The 25,680-nt window shown below is 42.2% G+C and overlaps 1 protein-coding gene across 2 annotated transcripts in view; it reads right to left on the reverse strand.

The window, feature by feature from the left end:
- LOC149279046 (noelin-2-like) overlaps positions 1–24,929 on the reverse strand; it is a 50,590-nt gene extending 25,661 nt beyond the window's left edge. Inside the window, exons 1-3 of one of the 2 annotated variants that reach the window (XM_089501413.1) lie at positions 24,801–24,929; positions 8,847–8,852; positions 3,529–3,678 (exon numbers count right to left, since the gene is read on the reverse strand). In XM_089501413.1, the coding sequence (XP_089357539.1) occupies positions 3,529–3,678; positions 8,847–8,852; positions 24,801–24,929 (285 nt within the window). The remainder of the gene's footprint in view (positions 1–3,528; positions 3,679–8,846; positions 8,853–24,800) is intronic. The other variant, XM_089501415.1, reaches the window with a different exon arrangement.
- Between the last annotated feature and the right edge of the window lie 751 nt (positions 24,930–25,680).

Here is a 25,680-nt window from a genome sequence, read left to right on the forward strand (position 1 = left end):
GTCATTAAGGGGTTAAATGTGGATACCATCATTCATATGCATCCACACCGTTGTTTTGAAGAGGCTGTAAACGGCTTCCAGCACTCGGCTTAACGAAGGAACAAACCGTGCCGTTCTCCTGCATTATATTTTCATGGGATATGTCTGGTGGGAGTTCATTAAGCCCACATTAAATAAATCTGTTTGCAGGGCTTAATTAGCAGAATTACAGATGTCAACCTGGCAATTATAACTGTCTGAAAACATTTCCATCCTGCTGTACCAAACATACCGCATCATATAATTACGCTGAATATCTCTATATCCTTATGTACATATAACCACATTTTAATTTAGGCCATGCACCGTGTGACCCAACACACATACGCATTGGCATATCATTATGAGGAACTCCATAACAGGATAGGTTGAACGATAATATTTGGGGGAAAAATCATAAACTTTTAAAATTTAACATAAATTCCATTTTCAAAGTTGTATTACATTTTTTATTAAATTTGTTTTTGATGACAGGTCACATAAAAGTGTCTGAAAACCATTGTTGCTTTGGTTTATATGTTAAAAAAAAAAACAATTACTATAATTATGAGAAAAATCCATCTATCTGAATTCAACACATAGTATTATTATTTATTGTTTTATATAGCGCCATCAAATTCCGTAGCGCTGTACAATGGGATCCAAGTGTCAATAAAAAACAAAAAAAAATTAATATAGGTCAGGGCCAGACTGGGGAATACAATGGGATCTGGTATTTTAAGCCCAGCAGCCGAACATGCCGTAATAAAGGCAAGTGACTGGTGCCAATGGCCACTGGGCAAATGTCCAGTCTGCCAGATTGCCAGTCCAGGCCTGTTACATGTAGTTTTTCTCTTATGATCAATCAAGTCACATATTTTTTTTGTGTTTTTTTTTTTTTAATTTTCAGCTGTTAAATTTGAGAATCTTTAAAACTTTTTTAAACACTGCGTTGGCAATAAACTATTTAAACCTATCAATGCCTTGTCATTGTAGCTTAGAAATAAAGGCTAGAATTAGTCTGGCGCAATACCAAGTAGTGTGACCTGACCACAAAATATTTCAGGACGGGGTATATGCATTCAGAAGTGATTAGGATGATGTTCTGAATGCTAAATCCATTGGGAGCGTACGAAGAATGTGTGACGGACCATTATGGGTCTGGCAGGCTTCCCCTTTCCTGTTCCAAGTGCCATCATCAATGTAATGAACGTCCCGATACTCAAATGGGGGAATGGGATTAAAAAAAGGCAGAGTTGACAAAATAAAATACCGGTGATATAGGGAAAAAAACTGTAAATTCAGAAAGGATTGCAAAGCATTCATCCACTTAGAGGCCTGAAAATCCATTAAGAGGCCCAACTTAGATGTGCCATTTAGAATATAGGCTCACATAGAGCTTTGAGCCGGCCAAAGAGAACAACTATTTGGAAAGTGTGGATCAACATGGAAAGGCCTCCAAAAATATATGTCTGGGGAGCTGGCGTCGACAACCAGTTAGCTGAGTGCATTAAGGTTCATCCTTATTACAGGAACCAGCACAGTCAGCCAAGCTTAATCTTTATTAAATGGGAAATTCAATTCAAACGCAGTTTGATGAAACTTAGCAGCTGCTGGTTGCTGCCATATTGGAATTCATTATACAGGCAGTTAGAAACTAGAAGTAGAATGAGCTTTCATTAAGGCCTCTTTTTTTTACCAAAAAATAAAATAATTTGATTGTGTCTGGAAAAAAGACTAAGTGAGCATGAGGCAGAGGTTCATTAACAGTCAACTCGACCAAAAGAGTTTGAGTTGATTCCCAAGTCTGATAATATGATTAATTACTCCAGCAGTGGAGTCGGTTGCCGGGTTAGGCGGTCCTTTTGAGTTTAATGGAGTTCTCCTCCTGATAGAATCAATGTGATTTTTCCAACTTTGAGAACAGCTGACTCAAGTCAACTTTCGGATCACTTTAGTGCCCCTTCAACCTCCTAAAAGATTGCTGATGCTCTTTAAATAGAATGTAACATAATAATTAATACATAGGTTAATTACACTCAGTCTAGTAAGTCCACTCTCAGATCAACACAACACAGTCCTTTGTTAATAGACTAATAAGCATCTTACAGGTCAGTGCAATAGAATTCCAGTAGCACTCCCAGCTTTAATCCATGAAACAAAGGTCTATTAACTCAAATCATTTTGACTTAATAGACCAAAATTTTAAGGTCTTCAGCATTATGTAGAGTTCCATTATTACTATGACCATCTGCTGTTGATTTCCTGGTCCTCTCCTCTCCAAAAAAGCTTTGTCCTGTTGCAGGGTTTCCTTCAGTAGTGTCTACTGAAAAGTACCTTCAATTGAATTTAATAAGAGAATGTTTGGAGCCAGACTGATAGGTGCCATGCCAGAAAAATAAAAAAAGATGTTGTATTATTCTCTGAGTCTCCTTAATTCGTTCCTGCAGACAGTCTTCTAATTTAATAACCTCAACGTTTTGACTCCATTGGAATTTAAATTATAAAACGATGCTGATTACATTATTTCCGAATTTACATTTCTTTCTTAAAAAAGGAATACACGTTTCGTGGTTATTCTATTGCTTATAGAAACCTGTGGAGGTCATGAAGTCTAGTACCTTCAAATTGTGAAGTTTGGTAAGCATGCATTAAAATTTCACACTGATATAATACAAAACTCTGCCCACCACATGTGGATGGCCCTGTGGCGTCACAGCACCCTCTGCCCACATTACCTGGATGGCCCTTTATACCACATGCAGGTCCATCAACAGAACTCCACCACCCATTGCGATTGCCATCCCAATAAGCAGAACACTTTCAGGGAAAGTCAACAGCCGTGCTATAAACTCAGTTGCTAGGACTGTCCTGACAAATGTGGCACTGTTGTCAGGTACGTTAATTTCAGCACTATTGAGGTAAAACAACTACATTTTATACAGAGCCGCATATAGTAATTATGTGGCTGTATGCTCCCTGTAAGACCGAAGCAATGCCCTGAAGAGCTATGGCAACTTGAGCTACTACATAATACATATCACTGACACCCACCATATCAAAGGTACCCCTCTATGCTTGTGCATACATTGATAGTGTGGCATATGATCCTACTGAAGATATTGTCAGTATTTGATGAGACTACTGAGTAACCCCTATAATTGGATACTAGGCTGATTTGCCATTTGGTCCCCCATTAGGCCATTGCCTTAATGGAGTTGTACCTTGCTGTACTTAATGGAAGATTGTGAAAACTTTGAATCAATTTTCCTCCAGCCTTAAAGGTGGCCTCTTCTTTGTAGGATACAATCGATCCCCCAAAAAAGGACCCTTAATGTACTTTTCTGTTCAGGTTTTTCACACTAACAGGAGTGCTGAAAAAGGCTTGGTAATTGGGAGTAGGACTGAAAAAAAATAAGTTTGAACCCAGTCAGACATTTTAATGGCCCAATCATGAAGCCACAACAAATCAGGCCACCTCATATTAAAATGGACCATTTCTATTTTTACCTTTTCCATCAGCTGCCTTAGCTGTCGACTCCGAGGGTCCCTGGAACAGGAGGTCTGAGCCGGAGCCACCACTGTGCAGATACATTTGCCGTCTGGGGCTTGTGCCGAGGTGTAGATTTGCCACCCATCTTCAGGGCTGGGGAAAAGTGTCTGTAAAGTTAAAAAGGCAAAAACAATTAGAGAAAAAATAATGTTTTTTTCTATGTACCCGATTTGGGCAGTAAAAATATAATTGAAATATAAGGTACATTTCTAATTACACTTTATAAAGTAAATTCAATTTGAAAGCATTCCCAGTACTACTAAATGTTGAAACGTTCCCTAAATAATTTTGTAATTTTCTAGGAAATGGTTAACTGTCATATGACACTAAAGTAGGCATTGATGGGCTGTTACCATAGAAACTGAAAAAAGAAAAGGGAGAATGGAGTCTTTGGTTGAAGGTGATGCCTTGGGCCAACATTAAAAAGAAAATGTAGTCACATAAGATTTTGGGACCTCAGAGTCTCTTCTTCCGACGAAAAGTGTTGTTTTATATTATAAAAGCTTCAAAGCAAAGAAAAGTATGACAGAGATAATAAAGCTAGAGAGCTTGGTTAACATTTTGTGGAACAGCACACTACAATATAATACGTTTGATAGCAACAAGAAAACTTTATGAGGCTGAAACAGTGTCAAGAAGTCAAGTAGTATGATGAAGCTGCCAGTCTCTTTATTTCCATTTAGGTGTCTCTGTTTGCCTATGATGTCATAACATCATGAATATTTCTTATATTTACATAACACGTGCGTATAAAGTAATTGCAATAGTAATAATAATTACACATAGTTCTTGAATTTTAGCTGAAACATGCTATCAAAATTGGGGGGCAGATAAAAACCATTCGGCCGGTCTAGTCTGTCAAATTTTCTTTTTTGGCCTCATCTTAGATCCAGGAGCTATATGCCAATCCCTTGTATGTTTAAATTCACATCTCCTCTTTCCTCAAAAATACCAATGTATAGAGGACAGAACAGACCACACATTCTCAGAAATTGACTTTGATGAACATATAAATCCTTGACCGTACTCTGGGGTCTTAACCACCGAGATGTAGGCTGGTTAGCTCAAAGCTTCCCCCCAAAATCATGTCTCAGTAGAGAAATAACATATACTTAATTACATTCTCTTGATACATTTAATTAAGATGCAGTTAACAGTTTCATCAGTCCAGCTGCGTTCAATCTTTTTTTAATCTCTTAATAACCATTATTATTATTAAGACGCTGTGGAAGAGGCCATATAAATGACATGAAGTCTCTCCTCCTCGTAGCAAGACTAACTCTTAGAATCGTTACACTTCGCTTTCGCTAGGACCCTTTAAGTGTTACATTCCAATATCCCCAATCCTGGTTTGATTATGGTGTGGTTAGATCGAATATTAGATCATGGAGACACTTTTTGATGTCCACGGTAAACAGCACATGTATATTCGGTCAGTGTGAAAGTAAAATAAGTGTTGCATGCATAGGTATGGATCAAAATAGAGAATGATTCTATATATTTTAGGTCTGCTACAACATCGGTTAGAATCTCAAAACTTTCTCTGATGTCTAAAAAATGTCAAGTCCATTGGTCAATCTCCGTATGATCTAAAGTGTGCACACATGTCAACAGCTCACTCAACTTCATGTATGGATAAGAAGACCTGTAAGTGAACTTTATCTTTGGTTCTGTAGAGTTTTAATTGCAGCAACAACCAGGCATCATAGAATTATGGGGCCGATTTTGGAAGTGGCTCCATTCTTGGCTTTTTCCAGCAATACCAGGACAGCGTTGTGACCGCGCCGCTCTGACTTGTGCTCAAGTACCTTCAGATCTTCGTCCATTGTTCAGAATTTGAGCAGCAATTCCAGACGCCATTGAATCAAAGTTATTAATCCATTTTCCGTGTTGATCCTATGCTCGGCTAATCCTTTAAGCTGCTCTGCACACGCACGGAAGACATACAGAGCTGCTTATAGAAATTAATGTATGCTTTTAAATCCTACACAGAACACATTGCTTTTGAAAAGCACATATTGGAAAATTGAACAGGGTGGGAAAGTATTATGCTTCCGATAAACAATCCCGTTCCGCCGTACGAGCATTTCCTCCAGACAAACAAAATAATAAAAAACTCGGTCTATATAGACCTGAGCCCCGGACATTTATTGACTTTCTAACTTAATCAAAGGGTTCCCTCCGAGTCTGGCTTTATTGATGCTATTGGAAATGGAAAATCTGGAAGGGCTGAAGGAATCGGAGGAACGGAGACATCAAGAATGTGAGCTGATTTTCACAAATAGATAACAGACACTCCTGTTAATGCTGGCTGCAACTCCCATTACATTCAGCCAGCCTTTGCAGCACATTCCACCCTTGTCTACATACAGGCACGCTGAGTGTTCATTCATATACAGGCATGGTCCAAGAGTATTATCAATAATGTTTGTAGTATAAATCCGCACAATGTCATGGCAAAGGGCAGCTGAAGACAGAATATTGGATGTTATATCTGGTAGCAGCACTTGGGAGAAGAAGAAAAGCGAAGCCACCCTAACAGGAGGAGAAGCCAGGCGGTTACGTACTTCAACAACCAACCTAAAACATACAGAAACATGTAATTTGGTGGCAGATAAGATCCGTTCAGCCCATCTAGTCTTTTCCTTAAAGACTCAAACCTTAATCAGTCCTTGGTCTTATCTTATATTCAGAATATCAATATGCCTGTATCATGCATGTGTTAATTCCCTCACTGTATTAGCATCTACCACTTCTAATGAGAGGCTGCTCCATTTATCCACCACGCTCTCTGTAAAGGAACCGTGAGGGTCGTAGATAAATATCTGTTCTTAAAATCCCATTGACCGGTAACGTTCAATTTCCTCTACCGGCGCAAAGAACAAAATATACTCGGCTTTAATCCTTATTTGCTTCTGTTCGTAAGGTTCACCCAAAAGCTAATTGTGATTTACTCCTGTTTTTTTTCGGATGCGCCAGCAGCCGGCTGTAGGAATCTGAGCGATCCATTTTTCAAACAGCCCCAATCCGCTCGCCATGTGGAGAGCTGAGTTTGCAATATTCCCTCTTCCATTAACAGGATTGGAAAACAAGAGGGAGCCCAGTAAAATCCGAAGTTAACAAGAATTACGGCTTCAGCCAACTCTGGGAAAGTACAATTTTTATAGGTTACTTGAAAGGTTTTAAATCATCGATCCTACAAATGTAATAAGGAAGAGTTGTAACCGACTGCACAAAATCACTGCAAAGGTATAAAGCAAATAGCAAACTCCAGGTATTGCTCTATGTAACCTGCTCTATAGATCTGTGGAACTCTATCTATCTATCCATCTGTCTATAGTCATATATATATATATATCATCTACAGGGGCGGGCTGGCCCGAGGGACAGGGAGAAAATATCACTCGTGCTGGTCCAATATTCTTCAAAAAATTCTTCACTCTCGCAAGTGGGAACATGGCAGGGGTCACGTAATGTGATGTTATATTACCCCGTTGTAAAGTCGGGCGTGTTTGTGCAAGCCACTGGTAAGAAGGCTTAGGTAAGAGAGTGAGGGGTTAATGGAGTGAGGGGATCTGTAAGAGAGTGAAATAGTGAACGGGAGATAGAGAGGGAGTGCATAAGTGAGTATTTATGTGTGAATATATGTAAGAGTGAGCGTGTGTGTGTTAGCATGAGTGTTTGTGTGTTAGCATGAGTGTAAGTATTAGCATGATCTTGTATGTGTGTCTATGTATTGGCATGAGTGTGTATGTGCAACTGTTTAGGTGTTTCCATGTGTGTTAGAGGGATTGTGTGTTAGCATGAGCGTGTAGGTTCGTGTCACCTATCCACCTATCTTTCTCTACAGGTTTAAAGTGTTTCCCAGATTCCTAGTCAGAAGTGGCCTCATTAATCTTCCTTCTTTGCTTAATTTTAAAATATGTATTTATTACCACCTAAAGCTTTTTTTACATGCAGTTCCACATTGAACCAGCAGGGGTAGTCAGACAGCATTTACATGATAACTGGATCCTTTGTGTCGAACTTTTGCAGTGTTGTCTGCCAGATCTAGTTTTTGCGTTTTGATATTTGGACATTATTTGGACAATAACTATTTATTCACTCACAAAAGATATTGTCTTTTTACAATTTTCTGGTTTTTAAGATAAAGGATGGTGATCTGATAATATATGCACTTGCTAATGCTAATGCTAATGCACCTTTTGATTACACTCGCACTACTTTATCAGAGATAATGTTCTTGCGCATGCACGGAATATACTTGCGCATGCGCAGAACGTCACCACGTTTTAGTGCTGACAAATTATCTCATTTTAATCAGCATATTTGTTTTTGCCGATTTGGTTGTTTGGTTTGACTTAATTCACACTCTTTTTTGGAGTATTAACACTGATTGTTTTTATATGGAACTGCACTGGTTAAATCTCTAAGTGCCTATTACATACACTGTTTGCACATACTCTATGGGTATTTTATTAATATATTCCCTTTGGTCATTTAATGCATATGTATCTTAATATATTTCTTTATATTTGTTGCTGGTCTCGTTTAACATCTGCAAGTTTATTATAGGATGTATACTTTTGAATATTTACTATTGTTAATGCATAATCATCAATTATGCTACATATGGTGCTAGATTGGATTGGTCTTTTGATTGGCTAGCCATATATTGATATGTGCAATTTAAACTCTTACTTTTGATTGTGTGGTTAACTTGATAAAGACCTCATTGTGAGGTCGAAACGTTGTTTCTGTCTTCCTTTAATAAATCTGCCTGAGCTGGAACCCTGGAGTGCCTGGAGCCTTTTATTTATTTTGATCTACTGGGGAGCTGGCCCTTCCTGGCACAGTTAAGCACCTGAGCTCCTTTGGTGTGTGTGCAGATTCCTCATTCTGGTGACTTGATATTTGGACATGTCACTTGGCTTGACTAGCCCCCAACCAGGCTGAATGTCGTCAGCCCTTCCATGCTCTCCATAATATCTTTAGTGTGTCCCTCATTCTCTGTGGATGCACGGGGGCTTTTTGCTCTTCAGCTTGTCTAAATCCTAGCTTTTTTTAATAAAACCAAGTTTTTCTTTCATTATCTCTATTTATAGCAGTCTTGCTTTTTTTGTAGAATGCTTTGTCTTCTGCATCCTGTTGGTCGTATCTGTGTTGCTTAATCTCTCTTATACCTTTTTTGCATTTATCTGTCCATCCGTCAATGCCCCGTCTCTCCTCACCTCTCCTATTCACTGCCTCTCCTCCTGCTCTCTCTCTCTCACACACCTGTCTCCCCTGGGGGTTCCCCCCACGTCTACTCTACTCGCTGACCTTTAACAGCATTTGAGAGAGCGTCTCCACAGAGTGTGAGAGTGTAACCATGGAGACAGGAAGAGAAGGACCACGGGGGGAGACAGACAGTGAGACTGACGCAAGATATCAGCACAGTATGGCAGAATAAGAAGGGAAGATGTGAGAAATGCATTCAATACGGGAGAGTTCATTGAGGTCTTCAGTTTCCATGTTTTTCTTACAAAACTAAGCTGTCAGATTGTACACATGTCAATATATATATATAGTCAGAAATGGAGATGGTTATCTCAGTAGAACAATAGAACAATGGTTTTGTAGTTTAGAAACACAGAATATGATGGCGGATAAGAACCTTTTGGCCCGTCTAGTCTGCCCACAATGAGTACTCATTTTATATTCAGGATATATGCTTCTCCAACGCATACAACCTATACACCCTGTCCGTAAAGGAAAACCTCCTTTACATTACTAAACCTCTGACACTCTAGTTTTAGATCATGACCTCTCGTTCTAACATTTCTCCTTCTTTGAAATAAACTCCCCTCCTGTACTTTGTTAAATCCCTTTAAGTATTTAAATCTTTCTTTCATATCTCCACTCTCTTCTTTCCCTCCAAGCTTTACATATTGAGATCCCTTAGTCTTTCCTGATCCTTTTTATCCTGCAAACCATTTATCATTTTAGCAGCCCTTCTTTAAAATCTCTAGAATCTTATTATTCTTCTGGAGATGGGGTCTTCAGAACGGTACACAGTGAGGTCTGGCCATACCCAACCGAACTATTTCTGTGTTTCTAATTTTCTCAAGCATCCCTTCAACATATTTCCTTGTACCGTATTTGCTCGATTATAAGACGAGGTTTTTTCCAGAGCAAATGCTCTGAAAAATACCCCTCGTCTTATAATCGAGGTTGTCTTCTAATCAGACCTCAAAAAAATGTCTGCTGGGGCCAGGCTGCTTACCGGGCATTGGTCCCGAGCAGCGTCTCTGCTACTAGCAGCAGGAGAACAGGAAGCTAGCAAAGCTCGCACAGCCGGGCCCCTGCAGAAGTCTGAGAGTGAGAGATCTGCAGTTCAGGTAAGGGGGTGGGGGAGGGTTTTTGAGCAGGTATGTGTGATTAATGGAATGAATGAGTATTTAAATGTTTATGAATGAGTGTGTGTGTGGTAGCATGGATGTGTAAGGGGGGTGGGGATGGTAGCATGGCATAGGGAGGCTGTAATCACACTACTATCATCCCCAGGTTCCAGCATGTACTGGCTGCCTTGGCTTGATAGGAGTGTGATTGCTGTAAGCAGTTTTATATATATATATATATATATATCTCCAGAAATGCATTTTAACCCCCTATATGCCACTCAGCCCCATGATATGCCTTTTAACCCCCTATATGCCAGAGTGGCATATAGGGGTATAAGGCATATCATGGGGCAGAGGGGCATATAGGGGGTTAAAAGGCATATCATGGGGCACAGTGGCATATAGGAGGGTATACGACATTTCTGGAGGCAGAGTGGCATATAGAGGGTTAAAAGGCACATCATGGGGCAGAGTGGCATATAGGAGGGTATACGACATTTCTGGAGGCAGAGTGGCATATAGAGGGTTAAAAGGCACATCATGGGGCAGAGTGGCAAATAGGGGGGTATAAGGCATTTCTGGGGGCAAAGTGGCAAGCCTGGGGGCAGATGTGCATAACTGGGGGGGGCAGATTGGCAAATAAAAGGAAATTAAAAAATATATTTTTTTCTCAATAGCTTTTATTAAATATGAAAAAATAGTTTACATGAATTAATATTTACTAGTAAAACTTTTTTCATATAGGGTCGTCTTATATTCAGGCTTTTTGTTTTTTTTCCTAAATTAATATTTTGATTTTGGGGGGTCGTCTTATAATCAGGGTCATCTTATAATCGAGCAAATACGGTATTTTAAATAATGTTATTTGGATAAAAGGCTCAAGACTAACAAGCGATACAGTTCTCTCAGTAGCATCTACTTAATGGATCCTTCTCTTTACAGTAAGGCCATGCATGCATGCATATAAGTCACAGTTGGTTTCAATGGGGCTCATTTTGTTGATACAACTCAACAGTGGAACATTCCTTATATTTGACTCCAAAGACAGTAATCAAACCAGCCATAGCACCACTAAACTGTGTGAGGGCAAAACTTCAGCTCTGCTCACCAAACCCAAAGCTGCAGCTAACACGTGTCCCCCTTGACGCGCCAGTCATAGTCTACCAAGTCTAGCTCCAGATGACTGCTGGGTAGCTATGAGTGATTATCTTATCATTAGAACTAGCCATGGGGCCCTAAGCATAACGACTGTAACTTCTAGAATCATGTGATATAATCATTCCCAGGTGGCTCAAGCATAAAATGTGGAGCACCCCACTCCAACAATGAAACAAAATTGGAACCAAGCGCTGGTACTCCTTCAAAAAAAAGACAAACCTTAAGCAGGCTTTTCTCGCTGTGATATTGACGGGTTCTCTTGGCTGGTATGTTTATTATTTTGTGTTTGATAAATAATTTGTTACTACAGGACTACGCACGAATAAATGAGCAAACCTCAAGTTTTAATGATATCACCTGTTTCTTTCTTCTTTGAAGGAGTGCCAGCCCTTGGTTACAATTTTGTCTCAAAGATGGATTGTCTGTCTTAAAACACTTAGCAGGTTGTCACGTTTCACCATGCGCTAGCTGGACTTGTTCAAACTTTCCATTTTCATTTCACGTTTCCTGCCACTAGTGGCCGCCCTAGCCAATCAGGACATCTCAGACTGATTATCAGGTCCAGCTGCAGTGGCTTACCTGATCAAGTCAGCCTTGATAAACCTGCCCAGCCCTGCAGTCTGGGCCTTGACATTGAAGTTGGAGGACTACCTGTTTGGTTCCTGCCTTGTTCCAGTACCTGCCTTGTTCCAGTACCTGCCTTGTTCCAGTACCTGCCTTGTTCCAGTACCTGCCTTGTTCCAGTACCTGCCGTGTTCCAGTACCTGCCGTGTTCCAGAACCTGCCGTGTTCCAGAACCTGCCGTGTTCCAGAACCTGCCGTGTTCCAGAACCTGCCGTGTTCCAGAACCTGCCGTGTTCCAGAACCTGCCGTGTTCCAGAACCTGCCGTGTTCCTGAGTTGCGGCCAGCGCCCCACTAAGTGGACTCCCAATAGGAGTGCCCTGCATCGCGACTCCCAGGATGACTGCCCACTAGCGGACTACCCTGGTTGAGTGCCCTGCAAGTGGGCAACCTGCCGTGTGCCCTGCAAGTGGGCAACCTGCCGAGTGCCCTGGAAGAGGGCTACAAGCCGTGTGCCCCGCAAGTGGGCTTATCTGCCATGTGCCTTGTTCCAGTACCTGCCTTGTTCCATTACCTGCCGTGTTCCTGAGTTGTGGCCTGCGCCCCACTAAGTGGACTCCCAAGAGGAGTGCCCTGCATCGCGACTCCCAGGATGACTGCCCACTAGCGGACGACCCTGGTTGAGTGCCCTGCAAGTGGGCAACCTGCCGTGTGCCCCGGAAGAGGGCTTCAAGTCATGTGCCCCGCAAGTGGGCTTATCTGCCGTGTGCCCCGCAAGTGGGCTTATCTGCCGTGTGCCCCGCAAGTGGGCTTATCTGCCGTGTGCCCCGCAAGTGGGCTTATCTGCCGTGTGCCCCGCAAGTGGGCTTATCTGCCGTGTGCCCCGTAAGAGGACTTATCTGTCGTGTGCCCCGCAAGTGGGCTTATCTGCCGTGTGCCCCGCAAGTGGGCTTCCTGCCAAGTCGCGTGACTCTTTATATATATATTGTTGTACCACCTCATTCAATACAACTCTTGATCCAGATCTGTTGTCTGTGGTTTATTCCTGCGCCTGTCTGTAACAACCCCAGACCATAAATCATCGTGGGGTACAGACAGAGCCCCTCGTATCCCCTGCACCTGGGCTCCTTATCAACCTGTGTCCTCGGTTCGTGACAGAATGTCAAGGCCAACACAAGGAGTTCGCGGGGATACCTGCAGCACGGGAATCGGTGGTGAACACGAAGACCCAGACACAAAGAGACCACAGGTCCGCAAGCATCCGGAGGCTGCTCCTTGCAGTGGGGGTATGTCACGTTTCACCATGCGCTAGCTGGACTTGTTCAAACTTTCCATTTTCATTTCACGTTTCCTGCCACTAGTGGCCGCCCTAGCCAATCAGGACATCTCAGACTGATTATCAGGTCCAGCTGCAGTGGCTTACCTGATCAAGTCAGCCTTGATAAACCTGCCCAGCCCTGCAGTCTGGGCCTTGACATTGAAGTTGGAGGACTACCTGTTTGGTTCCTGATTTGCTCCTGTACCTGCCTTGTTCCAGTACCTGCCTTGTTCCAGTACCTGCCGTGTTCCTGAGTTGCGGCCAGCGCCCCACTAAGTGGACTCCCAATAGGAGTGCCCTGCATCGCGACTCCCAGGATGACTGCCCACTAGCGGACAACCCTGGTTGAGTGCCCTGCAAGTGGGCAACCTGCCGTGTGCCCTGCAAGTGGGCAACCTGCCGTGTGCCCTGCAAGTGGGCAACCTGCCGTGTGCCCTGCAAGTGGGCAACCTGCCGTGTGCCCCGCAAGTGGGCTTATCTGCCGTGTGCCCCGCAAGTGGGCTTATCTGCCGTGTGCCCCGCAAGTGGGCTTATCTGCCGTGTGCCCCGCAAGTGGGCTTCCTGCCAAGTCGCGTGACTCTTTATATATATATTGTTGTACCACCTCATTCAATACAACTCTTGATCCAGATCTGTTGTCTGTGGTTTATTCCTGCGCCTGTCTGTAACAACCCCAGACCATAAATCATCGTGGGGTACAGACAGAGCCCCTCGTATCCCCTGCACCTGGGCTCCTTATCAACCTGTGTCCTCGGTTCGTGACACAGGTATGGACCTTGGTGATGAAATGTACAGCAAGTGTTTTCTGTACATAGTGCCAGGGATATGACTCTGTTCTAAGAGCCCAGGTCATAGACTCCAAAGAGAAGGGAACCGAGAAATACAGAATAGTGAGAGCCAGAGACTGATAAAATCAGTGAAACCCTGGAAAATGAGATGAAAGCAGGAAAATGGAGGAGGCGGTAAGGTAGGTGTAACTGGGCCAACATATACTTTAAAAAAAATCACAGGTTTCTGCATGACTTGAAAGAAACACTCATCTTGACACAGTTTATTAAACAATAGCAGATCACGCTGCTTCAGGATATATCTATTACTAGAGCCTCTCGCTCATACACAGCTATCATCATATAATACACAACTATCGCGCACTACACCTCGCTCATTATATCATAAACCAAATACATACTCAGGTAGGGGGAAGTGGAGAATGTAACAAAGCGACGGCACAGAGACAAACAAGTAGTATTTCATTAAAAAACAAATCCCAAACCAAAATCATAAACCACCCAGCCGTCAAACCCGCTGATACCACAGAAAAAGAAGCCCGCTTAAGGAAAATGTAGAGCTCCGGGCCCTGCCTTGGTACTGCTTACAACTCTCTCTATCTATCTCGCTCATAGTCCAGGTCTGACGTCAGATGTCATTTCCCGGCACTCCACTTTTCCCAAACCTGCGGGGACCACAGGGATGAGAGAGAGGGTGGAAACCTCTTGTCCCATATTAGGTCCCCTGCAAATTATTCTTGTCCAGGTCCTGCAAATCCTCGGGGCGCCCCTGTCCTACAACACTATCACTGCTCCTCCGCGTTATATCATACACAGCTATCTGGCACTTTACCCTCCTTTTGTTGTACACCACTATCACTGACACAAAGCGCGGCGTATTATTATAACTCCTTCTTTATGTTATATACAGCTAACGGGCACTATATCTCCGTCTTTACATCATACATAGCCAGGAAAGGACTGCCGATAGTACTTTTTTCTTCTTACGTAGCCGGACATATCCAGCCAGTGGCTGCATGCTGCTGGACTGGTAGACTGGGTGAGTACGAGGTGATGTAGCCATCTGCCATTATATCTGCCTCTTTACATTATATACAGCTCTCTATCACAGTTCATGGAACTTGGCCATCCTTAACAACCTGACACACAATGCAGCAGTTTGCTCGATTACAAACATCTCTACACAACCATAAGACACAAACATACACAGAGAACATTAAGTCAATTAATTCAGCTCTGCTGTCTCCATCGTGCAGTTATCTGTCTCCGTGACGCGCACAGCTATCTGTCTCCGTGACGCGCACAGCTATCTGTCTCCGTGACGCGCACAGCTATCTGTCTACATGGGCCACACAAGTATTCATCTCCCCGACACACATAGTAGTCGGCATGACACACACGCCAATCTGTTATTCTCGATGTAACAAGTACAGTTATCTGTCTCTATGACACAAATACAGTTGGCTCCATGACAGTCACAGCTATCTGACACACACACGGTTATGCCTCTCCATGGCACATATAGCGATCTGTTCTCAAATGTCTAACGTGCATGGCTATTTATCACTGTACCATGTACACACAACTATCTGTCTACTCCTCTCTCAGTGTAACACACACACAGCTATCTATCATCGTGACACACACATAGTTATCTGTCTGCTGCTCTCCCTCCCAATGATAAATGTTTCACTCCTAATGAGAACAGCTGATGAATTCAGCGCTACAGCCCAAGGAAGATTTAACTTCTAATGAGATAGCGAGTTTGGAATCGCAATGGGTGCTTCACAGCATCTCTCCTCCTCACCCGGCAACTCATCCATCATGGCAGCGCTCAGCAGTTATTACCAAGAGTAGGAGGACTTGTTTCATATACCAGCCCTATATCATGTCCTGCTTCTAAAGCACTGCTTTTATACACGTCCCATTAGTCTGCAAGCGCTATATAACATGGATCCGATAATTATTTCTAAATATATAACTCTTCCGGATATCCTTGTACTGCTAAATATAAGACCTACAAAAATACACTCTATTACTAAATATGGCCCCAATCTAGAATTCTTCCTATAGATCCATACACAACCTCTCTTAACCCGTGTAACTCCATATAACCCCTTGCTATAACTACCCCTATTATTCCATATAGCTCCTCCATATAATACCTCCTATTGCTCCACACAGCCTCTATAGGGTTCACTTGTATTGCAAGTAATATGGTATATTTAATCATAAACTAACTAAGGCTGACAGTACAGAGAGACTTATTCACCCTTGGCACTCCCATAAGCCTGACCAAGGGCATCAACCCCTCTGTAGCCTCAATCCTTGCTAATGATGACCTATATATGATGTATATGATGTCATATCCCAGCATTCTCTCTATCCCGTCATCTATACGGGAAAGGTTGGGAAGATCTGAGATCGTCCTTGTAACTGGTCCATTGAGCAGGGGTCCACTGGGGGGGGTTCAATCTAGCCCTTGCTTTGCTACAGACTGTCTGCTGCCCCACTGGACCATACAATATGCTGCCAGAAGTAATTATGTTATCCATCCTCTCCATGCAACCTGCTTGTAGATCAACAGGGACCCTAATCTATTTCTGAAGATTAATTAGCACCACCTCTTCATATGTGGTCTGAAAAATATTCTTCCCTATAATCTCTTCCTAGATTTTTTCCGACTACTTCACATGACCATCCCTGTATATCCTAAGTGTTTAGAAGAAATGCCCCACTTTCCAAGTAGAGTCCCATCCCTCTGACTTGCTGCTTCTTCTTTGACACTTTACCGAAGAAGAAGAGCAGAGGGGTGGAATACACTGGGAGTTTGAGTCTAATAGGATGTGAAGTCAGACAGCTGCTGGGAGCCTGCCGCTGGCAGATCAGGACTTGTTCCATTGTTCTACATGTGGGTGATAGTGGCAGGAACAGGCATCTCATCGTTATGCTGTCGTTTTGCCTTTTCTTCTTCTTACAGCTGACTGTCCAACATCTCAAGCATTTCTTAACAAGTTTCTCTCCTGTAGCTTCAGATATCTCTCCTATCGCTGACTCCATTTATTTACCTGCTTTCATTAAGTTTACTCTACATACCTTTACTTTTTCCTTCATATGAAAAGGAGAACAGATGTTCTTTGATTTAGGCCATTTTCCAAGGGATACATTGAGCCCAGTAAATTAAAGTATAAAGGAATGTAATGGACGTAATTGGATTCTTATAGAACACATGTTTTAGAAAACAACCACTTGTTCTAGAGTACCCTGAATGGTGTAGGCGTTCAGTGTTTCCCCAAGTGAGCACCAGGTAACTTTAGTAAGGGAGACTGAAAGAAAACTCTGATCCACATGTGCTCATCTGGGGAGACACCAAATATGTAAGAAACTGTGCTACTCATATCTGTGAGAAGCCGAAAACCAGAAAAGTTTGATGATACAGTACATTTGGACCAAAAAAGAGAAACCTTGCTCTGTATCGACAACATACTTCCTAAGTGTCCCTGTTGAGGAGGGATGGGACCTTCTTCGGAGCCCAAATCGCTCTTTCCTCTCCTTATGTTATTCTGAGAATGTTTGGTGGGTATGTATATCATGTTTACAGTGTCTGGTAAAGCCCCAGCCCTATCTAAATTCAACAAAATCCCCTAAAATAACACTGGCCCTTTGTAGCCATTCAAAATGTTATAAGGTATCATTTGAGAAAACAGGGGTCTCCATAGAGAACAAATCGAGATAAATACATATGTTATAGTGATCTCTATCACATGAAGGTTTGAACCACATGATCTCTCCATATGATTCATAACGTAGGTTCTACGGAATTTGAGACCAATCATGGCATCATATTCGGTAACATGTTTAAAATAATGGTTTTAATCAACTGCAATGGACATCTGATGCAAACTTTTGTTTTTATGTTGTATAGGTGCGTTATCTAATTTTGAAGGACATTTTCAAAGTAACAATCAAAGAAACAAGCTAAAGGTTCTCCAGAGGAATTCTGAAAATCAATATAGAAAATAAATTGTGTTTGCTTGCTGCCTGTTAACTGTATTTTTTCTGCACCTTTAAATATGTTTACTGAGTCACAACAAAAGAGCAATTTAAACTTTGTAGTAGCAGAAGAAAACAGTGGAACTGAATTTAAGTCCGTTTTCTCCTGGCCCTTGTGAGACATCACCATACATTACTATACGCTAAGTCATTTGAATCTGATGCCAAAGTTGGTTCTTAAAGCTAATTAAAATTCAATTTTTGGGCACAGTCACCCTCCCCTGTTGGCCCACTCTCCCACCTTTACGGACAGTGGGGAGCATGGACTGGTTGGACTCCCATGACCTGACCAGGGAGATGAAAATAATTCTATGGAGGTCTTTGCTGTTGGAGCACAGACCTCCAACGGAGCTCCAACTTGGCATCCTCACAATGGTATTGTCGCCAGGTGGCTACTCAGGTAAGGCTCTCGGTCTGCCCCACCTACCTCTTGCCACCCCCTCCCCCCAACATAGGTGTCCCGAACTGGACACTTGAAATGCTGGGGGCTATGCGCTCCTTATGTTTACATCTCCTTTGAGCAATGACCAGCTCCTCAGAGTACAATGCAAACTGCACAAGGTTGCAGATGCCCAACAATATCAATATAACAAAAAAAATAATAACTCAAACAAGCGATGGATATATTTATTCTGACCCCAGACACGTGGATAATCTTTGATTAGACTCACATTAAATAACGTCCAACAGAAGAATATTGGAGAGACGCAGCACACTTAATGGAATTATGTTTTCTCTGAATTAATTAAAAGTGATAGCATCTGAAAGAGAGGGAGATGCTGCCATTCCGGTAAACGAACAATGCAATAGTATGTCATAAAGAAAGGTCGGCTTTTTGTCATTCATTCTAAACCACTATAGTGGAAGACACTGGAAAGGAATAAAAAAAATCCTCAGTATATGAAGCAATTAGTGATTTTTTTATGTAGTGCGTGAGGATGATTTACTTTTATTCCATATAGCTAACCCGATTCTGGCCTAGTTCTGCCATTTCTTAGCTCCCACATGGGAATGGATGAAGGGTGAAACCTCATTGTGAATATGTAAAGTACCTTTGGGAGAAGCTGCAGCTCTGGAGCTTGAAGCAGCCAATTTGTAGGAGAAATGTGCTCCCATTGAATAGGCATATTCTTAGGGTCACACGGAATAAAGCGTTTTTTTTAAAATTACATTTTATTATCAGATTGTACAATAGGGGAGGGTAAGAATGAACAATTCTGCTCTTTTATAGCTAACTTTTTCCGATTTAATGGTATGTAACCCATGCTGTTCTAACTGGAATATCAAAGGTGAAATCCCTGCTTGAATACAGGTGACATATGGACAGGTTTTCATATGGACTGATATTGGATACATGTAACTGCCTCTGTTAAAGAGCATCCTTAATCGCAATCATAGAAAACATATTCATATACAATAAATACAGTATATGCTTCTTACAATTGTTCTATGCCGTGCATTCTATTAGGGTGCTGGTAATTAAATATTTGAAAGACGTCTTGTTTAATCAATATTGTTAAACTGTACCAAACCACAGTAGATTGCGGGTCACTATTGACCAACATCCTGCTTCTCTTTCCATGTTCCTGTCGAAAACAAATAGTACATGGAAGAGTGATCAATGTCTACTGCCCCTGTAGACACCTACCATGTAGGTTATGTTTCTACACCTCTGAGTAAAATGGGCCTATGGTCAAGCTAACATCATGACACTGAGGTCACAATGGTTCACACAAACACCGGACCAGTAATAATTACCTTGCCTGCGCCTGATAAGGGGTTATTAGATCTCACTTTCCAAAAGCTTGATGTTTTTCTTCCTGCAATTGATCGTTAAGAAGGAACATCCTATTGTTGAGGTTCTTCAAACACAAGTTCCTAGTTACAGATCAACATGCAGATACTTATTCACTTCTGGGTGATTAGTGGCTCAATAATGTCTCAATCCTTCTAGTACTTGATCCAAGAAGTCAAGAGTCTTAAAGACCACTTGATCGCCTACTTGCTGATGTAAAAAAAACAGAAGAGTTTTGATTTTTGACACAATGGATGAAGCTACAGGCTAAATTAAAAAAAGGTTAAAATACTAAATATTAAATAATAATAATAGTGCCCAGAAATAGGTATCGTCCAGGCACTGTTTCTTGATTTAGACCTTGCTTCCCCCTTACGAACCACGGGTCCAAGATTTATAGAACTGGCTCCTAACTTTTTCTGCCATTATATATGGATTTCTGTTTCTGGCTACTAAAATACTGAAAATCACAGTGCTTTACAATCAGTTACAGAGGGATTAATGAAATGGGATGAAAACAAAATGTCCCATACCACCACTTCGATGATATTAACGTCAAATGAATCAACAGTTTTTTGAGGGTCTCTATCCCACCATTTGCCTCGCTACAAGGCCTTTTAACTCTAGTATTATTTATTGGAATGTCAATAAGCTAAATCGATTATCAACCAGTACTGATCATTCTACTTATGATTTAACCTGCTGGTCATAGGTGCGCAGTTTAATGTACTGTGTTGTTATTACTGTATTTTTGAGATGGTGATAGCATTATCCTGTTGATGATGGGAAAAGGAGCAGCTGCTCTGGATCCACATTACCTTAGGGGTCTATTGCAGCTGTTCCTTGGGCCACCATGAAAGCCATGGATGGGCTCTCCAAGAGCACTCCTTGGTGGTCAGAGCATCAGCATACCCTGAGCCCATCATCAGGTAGCACAGAACATGGTGAATTTCTAGCATATCTGGAAACCTCCTAAGATAGCCTACCTGGAGCTCTACATCACTTGTAGGGGTGAACTAGTCATGTAAAAGGGCAGGGTTAGCCCCAGATAGCCATTAGTAGGTGTGAATCGGGAGTAGACATGGTTAAATGCTGCTCCAGAGTCTGGAGACAGAAGAAAACTGACCTGCAGACCTAGGGAAGCAGGGCTTCCTCCAGAGACTCTGGGTCAAACCCAGAGAGGTCCAAGGAATAATTGTAAATGGAGATGTCTATGCTGGTGGCTGCAGTGACCTTTATGTCCATCACATTGGACCACCAGCTATAAATGTCAATCGATTGCAGCAGCAGGTACATCTTGGCTGGGGTGATACACCAGGGGAGTCTTGCCCAGGGCTCTGCTACTATTGCTGCTTTAACCTGTAGTAGTCCTATAGTGTCCAATTTTCGCAGCGAATCAAATGTTGACTGTTGAACCATTTGATATGGTGATAAGATGTTCACACAGTCCTTATTTGCCGGATAGCTATATAGCCCCTTAAATTGGAAGTCACAAAAAAATGATTCTCCAGGACAGCAAAATCTAAATGATTTTAGTCCAGTTTTTATTTTCCATCGCAAGGTGAGATATGATTATCGTAGAAATTGTCAGCCAAAATGGTTTAAAATTATAGTTTGATGCTGTCGTCTTCCTACTGCACATTATCTAATCCAGGTCTCTTTCGCTTATCTTTCGCTTCACTTTCATCTCGCTGATTGGCAGGCAACAGCACACCATACACTTATTGTCTTGGAGTGTTTATGGTTGAACAACTTCGGCATCTGAATTGTAAGCGAATAAGCAAGTGTTTTGGTGGGTTTTTTTGTTGTTTAACGTTAAGCTCGTCCATTCGGTTAACGTGGTCACGATATCCTTGTCAAGTCGATACGGAAGGCAATGGTGGCCATGAAAAGGTTAATGAGAGGAGACGCCCTCCCACAGATCGGGGTAAGTGTGGAGACAGGTATGGCAGCCAAGGTTATTTATAGAGCTGGCTTAGTTCTCGCTCAGATAGATGCTAGTGACTGCTAGGCTTCCCCACAGTGCTTCGGGCCCCTGCTAGGCGCCACGGACAAAGTTAACCAAGACTTAAAGCTATGGAGCGATTGATAAGGTCAGAGATTGCAACATCAAACGCATACCAGGGGATACGAGAGGGTGAGGGAAAGCTATAATTGACATTCAAACTATAGCCACTTTCCTTCACTGACACCTTCATGCAGCCTCTTCCCCCCCATGTGGAGAGCGTTTTAAGTGTCACCCTCAGCAGTCTATGCTGGTGAGTGTTCTAAGTGTCACCCTCAGCAGTCTATGCCGGTGGGGGTTCTAAGTGCCACCCTTAGCAGTCTATGCCGGTGGGTGTTCTAATGGTCACCCTCAGCAGTCTATGCCGGTGAGTGTTCTAATGGTCACCCTCAGCAGTCTATGCCGGTGGGTGTTCTAAGTGTCACCCTCAGCAGTCTATGCCGGTGAGTGTTCTAAGTGTCATCCTCAGCAGTCACCCTCAGCAGTCTATGCCGGTGAGTGTTCTATGTGTTACCCTCAACAGTCTTTGCCAGTGAGCGTTCTAAGTGTCATCCTCAGCAGTCTATGCCGGTGGGTGTTCTAAGTGTCACCCTCAGCAGTCTATGCCGGTGGGTGTTCTAAGTGTCACCCTCAGCAGTCTATGCCGGTGGGTGTTCTAAGTGTCACCCTCAGCAGTCTATGCCGGTGGGTGTTCTAAGTGTCACCCTCAGCAGTCTTTGCCGGTGTGCGTTCTAAGTGTCACCTTCAGCAGTCTATGCTGGATTAAAGTGAAGGAACTGGTAACTGTTGCATGTGAATACTACTGGCCCACCATCCTGTCCCAAAATGGCAGCATTTGGCTACTGCGGAACATCATGTTATAAGTGGTGCGCATGCGTGAATCGTGGAGGTGTACAGACAAGTGTCAGCGATGCTGTGTTGAGAAGCAACAAGAATTATTGTTTGTGGTCCCTGGTGCAGCCCTCGTGAAAATCCCACCGCTGTGATGTATCCGACGTGGGGGACAGAACAAAAAAAGTGGGAAGTAAGTGAGACAATATAGAATGCCTAAAATATCTAGAAGAGGTCTAAAAATGGGCAATGATATTAAGAGATGGAATATAAGAGAATATGAGAGAAATATGGAGTATATAAGAGGAGGTGAGTGAGATGGGAGGGGGTATAATGACGTCAATGAGATAGAAGAGAAATAAAGGGCTGTGAGTTAAATAGGACGGAATATAACTGAGTGTGAAAAACGGGAGGGCAACACACAAGGTGTGATAGGAGTGTGAGAGTCATTTGCAGAACATGGGCTCTCAGGAAGGTGTTGTCAGAGAGCTGTGAGATACTTTATATAACATTAAATATAACTATAATTATATTAAGGTAGGCTTTACACAGATAAAAAACAGGATGAATGGGAACTGTACAGGGAAGGGGTGTCTACCCTGCAGAGCTTACAATCTAACACAACCGTGGCTGGAGAAGCAGAAGGAAAAGGATAATCCTATATTCCAGTGTTTATAATCACGGGAATGAGAAATCTCAGTGCTAGCAGAGACAGTCGCTGAAAAACACTGTCTGGGCTGTAAAGGTTCCATGTCTGGACTTGGATGCACTTCAGAGACACTGGGGGGCTGTCGGCAAAGGTCTGTCTTATGAAGGGTAAACTGCTATATAGAAACCGGCCAGGTGTGTATCATAAGGACGGGAGGGGAATGAGAAGAAAGGACCATCCTTGTACCCAAGAGTTAAAACTCTATCCTAAGGACAGACGTCGCTAGAATACAAGGAGAAGAGGAGTCATTTGGAAGAGAGAATCCTTTTTGTGATATTAGAAAGGGTTAACGCTTTTTAGCGTTAACGGTAATCTGAATTTTTCAATGAGCAAGTTACCATGCATTGGGGTATTATGAATACAATTCAGAGGTTCGCTGGTGCTGACGAAAGAGAACCTAACCTGCAGAGCTTACGCTTCAATATAACGTAGGGCACAGGTAGTTAAATAGAGCTGTCAATTCTCAGAGCTTTACCTGTTTATTACGAGCACGGCAAAAAGACGAGTAGACCGTTTGGCTCAGTTTAATATAGAGAAACGAGGTGCGGAGATTAAAGAATTGAATGTAATCTACTATACAGACGTGTGCTGTAAATGTCATGGCTCCCAAACATTATCCATCAGTAATCCTCATAACTCACAATAATAATGTTACTGAGCTTCGCGTTCATCCTTAGAAAGGTCCCGAGATCCCCTGAGTTATACGCAGTAAACGAGCCGAAAGGAGCGGGGCTTCCACATCAACCCCATACGGACTACGCGTTATCCTTATTATACACGTGTAGAGCGCTCGCTCTGGTTAATATTTAAACGAGCGGCAAATGACTCGCCAAATGGAAACCTTGACTTGTCGTTATTTAAAGATACGCTTAATTCAGTCACCTGCATTCAAGCAGGGATATCAACCATAACATACTGGTAGCAAAAGCACCAACTGGGATATGATCAGAGCAGGGGAGAATTGGAAGGAGTCAGATCTAGACTCGGAGACCCCGAGACTGGGGCAAAAACCCCGAGACTCAGGAGCAAACCCTGAGAGTTCCCAGGTATATATATATATACTGTATTTATATATGTATTAATGTATAAAATGAACACCGCCATAAAAGAAAAGAAAGCTGTAATTTACAATGCAATACATATCCTATAACATGCCTACCACAATTAAATTACTAATTATACACACTCACATATATACATATATATATATACATAGTATTGAATAATGTTTACATCTTCCTATAATTGTACAAACATAGGAAAAAATTTAGGACAATGAAAACATTTCCACTTACTAAAACTGAGAAGCTTATACAAAAATGTAATAAAGGTAAACAACAAATATATTTATTACATGAACGCACAACCACACAATCACAAACAGATATATCTATGAGCACAATCTATACGTATGTATATATATATATATATATAATATATATATATAATATATATATATATATATATATATATATATATATATATGTAAAAAAATCCCCCATGTATGACAGTAACAGGTGTCTCATGTGGGAGAGTCTCCTGATCCTGTATAGTACATGGAACAGGTTTTTCCAACTTTGAAATAGCAGTTTTAAAACCCAAATGAAAGCTGCCGGTGTTAACTCACAATTTTCTCGGAGGTACCACCTCTGGTGCCATTGAGACCCACAAGTGATGGCAATGTCTGGGACATCCAGTTGGTGACCATTGCCATAGTGCTGAGCACGGCCCCGATTTTCAGTAAGGGGACCGTCATTGTGCCACCGGGGCCACCATGCTCATAGGGTTGGCATCTTCATCGCCAGCCACTGTCCTGTCCCCGGTCTCCCTGCCTGCGCGTGTGTGTGTGCCAAGCTCAGGCAGGCACGGAGGATGCCCTGGAGGGGGCGAGCACGGCTGCACTGCAGCTCCTGCCTGTGTCAGACCTGGGCACAGAGTGAAAGGAGGATGAGAGCAGAAGGAAGAGCGATTCATCCCCTCCCTTTCTGTGCCTTCCTCTCCCCCTCCCCGCATCCATCCATCCTGCCTGAGAAGCCACACGACTGTGTGGGCTCAGCCAGCCAGACAGGGCTATGTGGATATCTATCTATCTATCTATCTATCTATCTATCTATCTATCTATCTATCTATCTATCTATCCATCCATCCATCTATCTATCTATCTATCCATCCATCTATATAAATCCATTCATCCACTGTTTATCTATCTATATCTATTTCATTCTATCCATTCATTGTCTGTCTATCTATTTATCCATCTACCCGTCCATCCGATTTCCATTTATCTACCTATTGATGTATGTCAACCTTTCTATCCATTGTCTGTCTGTCCATTTATATATACATATATATACAAATTATCACCTTTTGCCTCTATATCCACTTTATACACGGATCCCTTGAGAGTAATTGCCCGCTGTACAGGACAGCCTTTAGACAAAACTCGGTTAAAAGGGGCAATAGCCATAAATATACAGAGAGGGAGAGAAAACGAGATAGAGCCTTAT

This window comes from Sceloporus occidentalis, unplaced genomic scaffold (assembly GCF_023333645.1).
Source record: "Sceloporus occidentalis isolate IW3139 unplaced genomic scaffold, rSceOcc1.0.p SCAF_174, whole genome shotgun sequence".
In the NCBI taxonomy this organism is placed as follows: Eukaryota; Metazoa; Chordata; class Lepidosauria; order Squamata; family Phrynosomatidae; genus Sceloporus; species Sceloporus occidentalis.